Source organism: Maylandia zebra, linkage group LG4, assembly GCF_041146795.1.
Source record: "Maylandia zebra isolate NMK-2024a linkage group LG4, Mzebra_GT3a, whole genome shotgun sequence".
In the NCBI taxonomy this organism is placed as follows: domain Eukaryota; kingdom Metazoa; phylum Chordata; class Actinopteri; order Cichliformes; family Cichlidae; genus Maylandia; species Maylandia zebra.
In genome coordinates, this window is record NC_135170.1 from 25,501,644 (window position 1) to 25,513,135 (window position 11,492).

General features: G+C 37.6%; 1 protein-coding gene across 1 annotated transcript; it reads right to left on the minus strand.

Moving 5' to 3' along the window:
• Positions 1-3,306: 3,306 nt before the first annotated feature.
• On the minus strand, positions 3,307-7,906 carry LOC105941098 (uncharacterized). Its single transcript, XM_012921363.4, has 4 exons — positions 7,092-7,906; positions 5,791-5,841; positions 5,247-5,313; positions 3,307-5,000 (listed from the first exon to the last, which is right to left on the minus strand). The coding sequence occupies exons 1-4, from the start codon at positions 7,206-7,208 to the stop codon at positions 4,627-4,629; spliced, it is 609 nt and encodes a 202-aa protein (XP_012776817.2). The 5' UTR covers positions 7,209-7,906; the 3' UTR covers positions 3,307-4,626.
• Between the last annotated feature and the right edge of the window lie 3,586 nt (positions 7,907-11,492).

The following is an 11,492-nucleotide window of genomic DNA, read 5'->3' on the forward strand; positions in this document are numbered from 1 at the left end:
CTGGTCTCACATGTGTGAGTCATGATCTTCCAGCGCTGGCTGACCTGTGAAGTGTGAGAGACGACGGTAGCGCAGCAGCGCGAGCTGTATCAGCTGTGTAGTTTCGAGGCCAAGCATGACTTGTATAGAGAATTTGTGTGGGCTGAGAGTACTCTATCACCGGTTATGACATGAACCAAAATCTTTACACTTCCGTATATGAAATCAACATTTTCCATTTATAAAGCAGGTCTGTGTGAGATATTGATCTCTTGAGCACTGCTGATTTTTACAATCAACTCTTGAAATAAGGCAAAAATGGCCTCTTAAATTGAACCTTTTTTTTGGCTAAAATCACACAACATAGTTTATGGAGAATATATTTTTTTATGCAAAGCAAAACTGAAAGAGGAGCACAGCAAACAGTCCGCAGCTAAATGCTGTCCCCTTGTGTTGGTACAAATAACAGTTTGGGCTTCTGTGGGGGCTTTCCCCCCTCTTCAGAACAACTCTAAAACTTTGAGTGGGGTGAACTGTAACTCATCCACTGGAGTTAGGGATCAGTTTTTTAGTATCAAATCATAACAATAATCACTTTGGTTTGCTTTATATCACGAGGTAAAGACCCTGCAAAAACACAGAAAACACCAAGCCTTCACTAATGCTGTGTCTGTACAGAGTTCTGAAGCCTGACTAAAACTCTTCAAATAAACCAACAATCAAAGGACCAGCTATGAGCACCTGGCAACAGTGAGAATGACAAACTCCCTTTTAACAGGAAGAAACCTCTGGCAGAACCAGGCTCATGGAGGGTCAGGGACTGGAGGTTGGGGCAGGGAGACAGGACAAAAGAGCTGAAGTAACACTGCATAATGAGAATGACCCAGGAACCTAGGCCTATTGCAACATAATTGAGGACGAACCCAGGATCATCTGATCCAGCCCTAACTATAGGTTTTATCAAAAAGGAAAGTTTTAACCTCAGTCTTGAAAATAGTCTTAAAATGTTGCTAAAATTCAATGTGGGAGCTGGTTTCACAGAAGAGAGGCCTGAAAGTTGTAAGCTCTTCCTCCCATTCTTCTTTTAAATATCCTAGCAACCACAAGTAAGCCAACAGTCTGAGACTGAAGTGCTCTATTGGGGTGATATGGTACTATGAGGTCTTTAAGGTAAGACAGGGCCTGATTTTTCTAGAACTGGTATATGAGGAGAATGAATGATGAAAAGCCAATAATGGAGAAACATGCTCTCTTTCTAGTCCCTGTCAGTACTTTTACTGCAGCATTTTGGATCAACTGAAGGCTTTTCAGGGAGATTTTAGGAGAGCCCCGTCCTAACGAATTACAGTAGTTCAGCCAAGAAGTAATAAATGCATGAACTAGTTTTTTAACATCACTCTAAAATTAGATGTTTCTAATTGTAAAGATATTGCACAAATGCAAAAAAACAGTCCTACATATTAGCTCAATATACACACTGAAGGATGTAAAACGACTCTAAAATTTCTCCCAGTTTTACTGGAGGCCAAGGTAATGCCATTCTAAGTATCCAGTTAGACACCAGTTGCCGTAATTTAGAAGCAGGAAATAAGAGATCATCCAGGTCTTTTTGTCTTTAAGTTGTTCTTGCAATTAACTAATTGGTGAGTGTTATCTGGCTTCATGGGCAGATAAAGTTGGGTGTCATCTGGATAGCAGTGAAAATGTACCCTTTGCTTTTTAATGATAGTGGCTGTATAAAGTCAACAGAACTGATCCTCGCATGGAACCCTGCGGAACTCCATAATTAACCTTAGTGTATGAAGTGTGTGTGAAGAGGACTGTCCCTTTATGCAAACAAATCATATGTTCTTTCCAATTGGAATCCATTAGATAGATATGATTCATTCATGACCTTCAATTATGCTGTTTCTGTACAATGATGAGTTCTGAAACCTCACGAAACTCTTTAAATAAACCATTCCTCTGCAGATGATCAGATCAAAAATCTGCAGTTGATCAGATCAAAAATACCCAACTTTGCAGCTTTAAAACACCATATTTACAGCTTGATTCAAAAATGGTCTAGAACTGTGTGGATAGTGTTAATTAATAACAGCTTTATGGAGATACAGGAGCTGCTCAGCCGCTGGACACAGACAGCTGTAACTGACCTGTGTGTGTGTGGGTTAGGCTTCACCTCTGCTATTAAACGTGACCTTTCCACTGTGTTTGTGCTATTGTTGTCTTTAGTAGAATTTTAATTGGATTAGCTGTTAAATAATGATGCCTGTTGTGCGGCGGTAACCATCCAAGAGATCTGTACTTGAATTTTAACAAGAAAAATTCTTCTATTGTTTTAGTCTTTTGCTAAATATCAGAAATTTGTGTCTGCGCATAGCACTCTTGTAGCACAGTAGTGTATATATCCAAAACTGGGTAACCCACACACAATACTCTACATGGCTATTTAACACTACAGGCTGAAGGAAAAATATGTGAGTGAGAAATATTTGAACTTTTAAAGATTTGACATCACTATCATTTTGATTCAAGTTTAAAAAAACCGCTGTGACTGGATTTACAAGCTTACTCATTTCAGACATTTTCTAGTCTGACAAATCTTTTATTGTAAGAGGTGGCATATTGATAAGGGTTACAAGAAGAAACTGGAAGATTGTTATTCAAAAAGTGCATGCTGTAAACATGTTTCTAATGTCTAAGTTCTCTCCATGATGTCTGGGCAAAAATGATGTGTAGAGGTTATACACTTTCTCTGTGTGGATACACCATTTATTATCTTGACATTGGGCAGTGGAAAGCAGTAGGAAGGGAGCAACCAAAATCAACCCATGCAAATGCATCTAAGGCCTCTAATAAAAGAGACAGAGTGGGTGGTAGTTTGCTATGTCTGCTATCAATTTTTACATCCTGGACCTCTTCGCTGCAATCGAAAGCTGTGGTAGCAACAACTAATTGACAGAGCACTGAGAGATATGGGACTCGTTTGTGGCTGAGGTTTGGAAAACAAAAGTTTTCAAATGAAAGCTGGAAAATGTGCCTCTTGACTGTGATGACTAATGTTCCAGTGACCTTTTTTGCTGCTTTACTGTATCTCTGTCACTGCAATTTAGGTCACTGGATGTGACTTTGAATGCTTTGTATGAGAAGCATTTCTTCTGTTTGCTTTGTCAAGAGTCAAGAGGACATATTCTTCGACAGCATATAGACAGGGAGGGTCCCGCTGTATCTTTCTATTAGTGATTATGTGGTAATCCAATGTTAACTCATGACCTCTCACTTTCATATGTAGGGTCTCATAAATGACTCAAACCCAAAAGCCCTTGATCACTGTTATCGTGTCCTTTGATTCATATTGAGTTTGTTTTTGTTTTACAGTCACATCAAATACAATAAAGACAGTGAACATTTTTAACTAAGACGTACTCTTATTTTTTTCATAACAATGGTTAAAGTCAAATTTAAACACAGACATTTAGCAGGTCTCACAGAAATCTTTTCAAATGCATAAGCAGCTTCCTCTTCCACTAAAACATCAAAAAAATTACAAAAAGTGAAAAAACCCAGTATTTCTTTCAAATCTCAAACACATGAAACTTACCGCAACAACCACTGCGACTTGTGTTTTCACGTGTCACAATGTATAGTACATGTAGTCAAGGATGTCTGGAGCTTATCAAGTCATTTCACACTTATCTTTAGACTAAAGAGATGAAATACTCAAGTATGTTATTGGTCAAGTAAATCAAAACTACACCTTTGTTCTTTCCAAATATGAATTACATTCTTTTAACAAACAAAGTCAATTCTCTACATAGATTCCAGTGACTCACTACCAGTTTGTGACTGGTACACCCTGTGAAACATTATCACTGAGAAAATAAACATTCATAGATTATTAGCTGACCTGCCATGGGGTTTTTTGTTACATCCATTATGTGTCTAAATCATATGCTGCACATGGTTTTTGTTGCGAGAAATAAATAAATAAACTTAAATACAGAATTCATACAATGTTAACAAAACAAGAAATGAATCAGAAATTAGAAAGTATAATCTGTGCAAACATCAAAAGCAATCTCCTGCTGAAAAATGTGACACTTCAGCACAATAAATTCTTGAAATCAACTACTAGATATTTTAAACATGCAAAGCTCAAGTGAGATCTGTCAATTCTGAACAACGCTTCAAAGTTTCTGTTTAAAACAGCTATTTGAGAACAATGAAAACAATCCAGCTTTGGTTCTAATCCATTAAATACACAATACATTACATACATTGCGCTGTTTTCAAGTGTGATTTTGTAGTGATGATACAACCTGAGACCAATACCCAGTCTGCTATATCTACTTTACAAAACTGAACATCATTGGATCATTATAAACCCTGTTTAAGGTGAGCTCTTTCTTTTTTTGCAGACCGGAATGTAAAAAGAGACGAGGTTTTCATCCAACCTCTTATTGAATTCAGCTTTTTTTTATGCATCTTTTACAGAAATTGTTTGGTAAATTGCTAATCTGGCGATCAACAGACCATCCATCCAAAGTGAACAAGTACACCCAACAAGATTCAGACTAGGTTTGCTTCAGTGTGGGTTCCAAAGCTGGAAAGGTGTCGTGCACTATGCCAAAAATAATGAACTTACATCTAAAGCCGTGGCATGAAGATGATACCCAGGTGAGTTTTACTCTCATTTTTATCAACACACTTGAGTAATAAGTTACTAATGTTGACTTTCAGTATTGCTCCAGCACCGCACTCCACTACCTTGCTGAGAATACCTGTGGTGTTTGTTTCTTTGTTAATTAAGCCCATTAGGAGAGTTTTTTTTGTGCCGTCCTGTATTTTCACCAGCTCCACAGTGGATCGATTTGCTGTGGAACAGCCTGAAACGCTGGGATCCATTGTAACCTGAAGATTTAGGAAATAGTATCCATCCACGTTCGTGCTCAGGCCATTGTTGACTTTTGAAATCAGGGTTTTATCTGAACGAATTGGACTCCATGTTATATCACTTTCATCTGTGGAGGACATAAAATAGACTGCTATAGATGCTAAATTTGTTTTTTCTATATTCAGTTTTTAAATCAAATTTTTTTCCTGAAGTAAAGTACATTTGACTGTATTCATTTATTTACTGACTGTATGTATTTCATGGGATTACATTTTTTTTCTTCTGACAAAGAAAGTATAAACACAGCAATATTTGAATGGGGATATGATAAATTTTAAGTGCAGATAATAAATTGAAATAAGAAAAACATTACCTTCCTCAAACTTAAAGCTGAGCATTTTTCCTGTAATTGAGGAGAGGCTAGAGGGGGCGGTGGTTGTCTGTTGAAAGAAGAAGAAGGGATTTATCACTCTCAAAATAGTAACAGTAAATGTGGTGCAAACATGACTTCCAGGGACACACACTCAGGCCCAGAGAGGCTGCAGTTTATTCAACGTGAGACAACAGCAGCTTACAGCATAGACTGTGTACTAACTTCAGAAGGAAAATGAAGAGACAACAGTTGAGTTTAGTGGCATTTCCCCGAATGTGGCAATGACGTCACTGAGCTTCCTCCAAGAGGGGAGGAGAGTGGTTAGACATACGTAACTCATAAGAAATGGAATTAATCTGACATACATAGTGCAGCATCTATCTCGCTTACTAAACATGTGTACTTATAGTAAATACATGTAACATCAGCAGGACGTCTTTGTGGCATGAAATAAAGGAAAATGGACAGAGGGTGAATGTTTAACACAAAAGTCAGGAGAGAAACACAAACTCTGAATAAATCTTAGAAATGATGGATAGCTTACCCATCTCTTTTCCGTGGAGGAAATTTTGGATGATTCTACAGCACTATTTTCCTAAGATTGGAAAAGGAAACAAAAGTGCTTATACTAAATACTGTAAGAGGATTTCGGGGTGGAAACTGACTGAAACTCTGAAATTTAGGTGCAATTGTGAGTTTTAACATAGTTCTACAAAAGAACTAGCTGTCATCCAATTTCTTTTAGGCAATCATGATGCCTTTTTCCACTGTTTAAACATTTAAATATGTTTCTTTTCTATAAAACTACAGATGACTTATATTTTCTCCCAGTAATAAACTTGCGTTTGAATGAAGTAAGGCATCCCTGGTGCTGTATTACTGTATCTTATTTTATTCTATGGGAAACCAACTAAACCTGAACCTGAACATTATGAGAAAGCTGTCACTGGGTGTTATGACGGGGGTCTGTAACCAAATGTAGACCACAGGCATAGGTGTCTTTCTCACCAGCTATGCTACAAAAACCACAAAAAAGAACAGCTGTACGGCACAGATGTTGATTATTTTCTGCCCTTCGTGTAATTTATTCAAAAAATGATCATACTATTGTAATGTTTTAACCCTCCTGTTATGTTGCAGGTCAGATTGACCCAGAACAGAAGAGATGTCACATGTCATCTGCATCACTACAGAAAATGAAAAAAAAAATCACAATTATAAAAGAAAATTGTAAAATAATCAATGCCAGTGTTTCTGACACTTTTGGATGAGTAAATTTGCCCAAATGAACCCAGGAGCATAATTGGTGTTCCTGGAAACCAACATAACAGGAGGGTTAACATAGTTCTACAAAAGCACCAGATGTCATCCAATTTCTTTTAGGCAATCATTTGTCAATAAGATGCCTTCTTCACTGTTTAAACATTTAAATATGTTTATTTTCTATAAAACTTCAAATGACTTATATTTTCTCCCAGTAATAAACTTGTGTTTTGAATGAAGTAAGGCATCCCTGGTGCTGTATTACTGTATCTTATTTTATTCTGTGGGAAACCAACTTAACTCAAAAACACTGAACATTATGAGAAAGCTGTGACTGGGTGTTATGACGGGGGTCTGTAACCAAATGTAGACCACAGGCATAGGTGTCTTTCTCACCAGTTACCAGCTACTACCAAAACCACAAATAAGAGCAGATGTACGGCACAGATGTTGACTTTTTCTGAAGTTCATGTTATTATTCAAAAAAATGTTCATGCTACACTAACGGTTTTAAAAAGAAGTTACCTTTTTTTGTCTAATCGCTAATCACTATAGTTAAAGTATTATTCAAAGAGTTCTCACCAAGCCTTTATGTCCTGCTGTGAAGTATAGAACGAAGAACACAATTAGGAATATGGTGATTACGGTGTTCCACAACACGAGGATACGGATCAGTAAATTCTGGGTAGGCTCCGGCATCGTCAGTCAAACAGCAGGGTTCGGAGCGCTCTTAGCCCGGGGAACGCAGGAAGATAGATGTTAAGAAACGACGACTGTACAAGTCCTGAGTTTCCTCTGCTGTGCACTGATGTGTTACTTCGCTTCCTGAGCTCACTGTGTGGCCTAAGTATCTGAAGTATCCAAATGGTACTTTCCCCTGTATGCTACTGAAGGGAGACACAGCCAGATTATATCTATATCTCTAAAGGGACTGGCCCTTTTCTCCTACTCACCACAAGTCACACAGACAGGAACAATACTGACAGCTGGGAGAAAAGGAAGGAGTGAAACTTTGACATAAATATATGTTGAAATGTGTTCTTAACTTCCTTATTTATGAAGAGACTGTTAAAGTGAAAATTTTAGGATATTTTCGTGGTTATTACAACACTGAAAATCATTACTTTGCTGATTTTTTTCTATGTGTATTTCTCCACTAATATTAAAATGGAAGGGTAAAGATGTGTACCAACATGACAATATGCCTCTGTTACAGTTTATCCTTAAAAATATTTGTTTGGAACTGACGCAAGCATCATAACCAGAGATAAAAATAGTAAACTGAATATAAAAGAAAGAACTGTCGCAACATAATTCAACCACATATTGTTGACTTATCAACAACTTATCTTAAGTCTGATCTTATAACAGAATGTCACTGCAAAATTTAGCAGTGGAACTCTAAAAATGTTGTGATGAGCTGTTTACTATTTGCGCTTTTTAAAAATTCCCACCTGCAACTAAATTCTGCTTGTGGTCAGTAAATGTGGTTTCACTTTCTCTGTTTGTACTTTGACAGGGGAAAGTTTCATGGCAGCAAAAACAGGATGGGCTTTGGTTCAGGTATGCGTCATCAAACTCAATCACTCAGAAAAAATGATGCATGCGGTGTTTATGACTGGGAATGGTCAAGTAACAGAGCTGTAAACAACATGCCCAGACTTGTTACATGGATACATTTTAGTTAAATGAAATTATGAGAAGCAAAAAAGGAACAAGAGATTGTTATGTTTTTTTTCTTTTGATAAGATGGGGAAAGCCGATGAGCAATTGTTTTTTTTTTAGGAGTCAGCAGTATCGAGTCATGTGCATGTTTAAAGGACAGTGAGAAACCCCTGCTGTCTCTCATTGTGTGATGAATATGATGACATGAAAGCAATGATTCTTTCTGCAATGCAACTAGCTTACTTCTGCATTGTTGATGATTCACTATTTTCCAAAACATAAGCCAAAACAAAGTGCGCAACTCATGATAAATCACAGTACAACTTCTGAGGCACATACAATCTATGTCACATTCTGATCTTATCAATGCTATGTTTGTGGGAGCTGGGCTAACAGAGCACATGGATTTTCTTGTACAAGAATTGCAGCTTCCACATTTTATAGCCACAAAGGAGACAAAGTGATTTTTTTTGTTTGTTTCTTCTATTTGAGTGTCTTTGATTTAGTGTGATTTTAGAATTGTATAGCAATTTTAACCCTTCTGGAACAAAAGTGTTATCCAGTGCCCTTTGTAGTGGACAGCAGGTCTTACTGCCTCACATCCTGAACTTATTTTAATATTTCAGGAAGCAAAGGGCAGGACGAGGAGAAAAGGACATTTACTCAGAACTGTGAAAGGAGAGTCAGACTTACAGCTGTCAGGAGATGAGGTGGAGCAAGGCCAGCCATTAGAGCAGGAAGGTGAAAGCTCAGAGGAAGACATACCAGCCTTTGAGGAGTCTGAGTCAGGGCAAAATAATGGCACTCCAGAAATATTGTGCGAGGGCTTTGAAGTTGTCTGGTGTGGTTTCTCAACTGCCACATTGGATTTGAAATCTTTAGGCATTCTGATTTCTAGAAAACACACACACACTTAAAGTTTCACTTCTGTAATGAATTACATTTATGAGGAAAAAAGCATTAAAGTCTATGTGTCTTGTCTTTATCAGTTGAATTCAGCTTAAACAATACATGAAAGGCAAAAACATTCTTCAGCATATCTGTGTTCACGGCATGACTGAGATAACACAGGATTTGAATTTACTGTTTCCTGTTTTCAGCTAATAGAAACTAATAAGACAGATTCTTTAAGATTAGGCAGTCCATCAAAACAACAAATGTTCTTGGTGTTAATGATAAGAGACATCTTGAAGAGCTCTCTTAACTGAATACAGCAAGACAGCTTAAATCTGCTGAGCCCACAACTTCATAGCCCTAGCTTACAAGTAATAGACTTTGTGTCATTATTTTGCCGTCCACTGTTTACATATCCTTCTCTGAACTTTCACCTTCTTGCTGTAAGATCAGACCCCACTCCACCTGCATCTCCTGACAGCACTAAGTATGAAACTGACTAAGTAAGACTCTCCTTCCAGTTCCAACATTTGCTGTAGCATGTGACTGTCAAATCTAAATATCACAAAATTTTATTCTGGGTCTCAGGAGGATTTATGATGACTTACAGCCATCTAGTGGCCATAAATCAAAAATGCACAAAACTGAGACCATCAGCAAAAAGGAAAGAAAAAGTTAAACGACTAACAAAAGCTCGTACTTAGTTTCATTAGTAGTTATGATTATTGTCCTACAGTAAATGCAAAGCTGTGATACTGTGTTCCAGACAACTGAAGATGGGGTTTTACTACTTTTACTGCATCACTGTAGAATTTCCCACAGAAAATACACAATTCAACATAGAGAAACAGTTTCCTTTTGCTTTCTTTCATTTCTCTCTGAATACTCCATTTCTTCCGAGTTCAAAAATATGGTTGTGGTTGAAAGATTGTTGTTGTGGTTGAAAGATTGGCTGTGCAGTATTGTATTGAATTCTTTGTATTTTACTTCCAAGGATCCAGATTTACTTCTAATTTGTAGAAGGTTAGTCATGGGAAATATTTCTTCAGGCTTTTAGGGTTCATTTCATTTATTTTCAGCCCAGTCCTTCTATATGACAGGATCTTAAATTAAATCTTTCTTTTACTTTCTCCCCCATTTTTTCTTTAATTGAATCTCTGACACAGACAATTGATAACACAGTTTGATAGGCATAAAATGTGTTTTTACACTAACAAACAGCTATTGTGCAAAAACATGGAATATTTTGCCATGGTGTGCAGTAAATGGTAAATGGACTGGTTGCTCACATTTATACACCAATGAACGCATCAAAGAGCAACTTTGGCTACAGTTTGGCATGCAGACTGCCAAAGATCAGACCACCAACCGTCCAGTCAGGAAGTTCTGCCTCCAACAGTCACCCTGCTACCTTAAAACATCTGAGGAAAGTGGCAGGCCTAAAAAAAACTATCTAAAGCAGATGAACAATGGAAGTCAAGAAGGGAGAGAAGACTGAGGTATACAAAAATACACAAAACTGCACTGAAAATCAGCAGCAGCAGGTCTTATGGAGCGATGAACCCAAATTTGTAATTTTTGTGCAAGTTGTCATTATTGTGTACAGAGGAGGTCAGGAGAGAGGTTTAGTAGTGAGTATCAGCTATCTGTAAAACATGGTGGAGGCTCTGTCATGATTTGGGGCTACATTTTAGCAAGTAACGGCGTTACTAACGGCATTACTTTTTTCAGTAACGAGTAATCTAACTAATTACTATTTCTATCATTACAACGCCGTTACCGTTACTAACAAGAAAATGCTGTGTGGTCGCGTTACTATTTTTCAACAAACAGAAGGTTGAAGCTGTCTTCAGCTTACTGCATCTTATATCAGTTGCACGGAAGTAGCTTCTGGCACAACACCTGGAGCCAATGAGTGCTGCTGTTTGACTGAGGGAGAATAAAGTAGTCGTGGTAAGGCAATCACATGACCACTTAAAGACAAAGCAACAAGGTGATAGATACCAGTTTATAAATTGTGTTGATAGGCCACGCAAAACCAGAGTCATGATAAACAATACATACGCGTGTTTTTTCCTGAATAGTTTCATCACGTTTACTGTCTAAGGAAAAGCGCAAGCAAGCACTCTCTGCTTATGACCAAAAAAACCCCCCAAAAACCAAAACAAAAAACAGCCCTTTCGTGTTGGTGGAAAAATGCACCATGTCGACCAATCAAAAATGATATGACAACATGACATTTAGTTGTTTAGGAAGAGGGGGAAGGTTTAGGAGTGATGGCGAGAAATACAGAGCAGAAAAAGAAAGAGACTGAGTTTTGAGATGTGAGAGATGTGTGACGTTTAGCGTGTTTGGAGCGTGTAGTTAATGTGTTGTCTTGTGTAGTTAGTGTGTAGTGTTGTGGATAGTTTTGTGTTGTGTGTC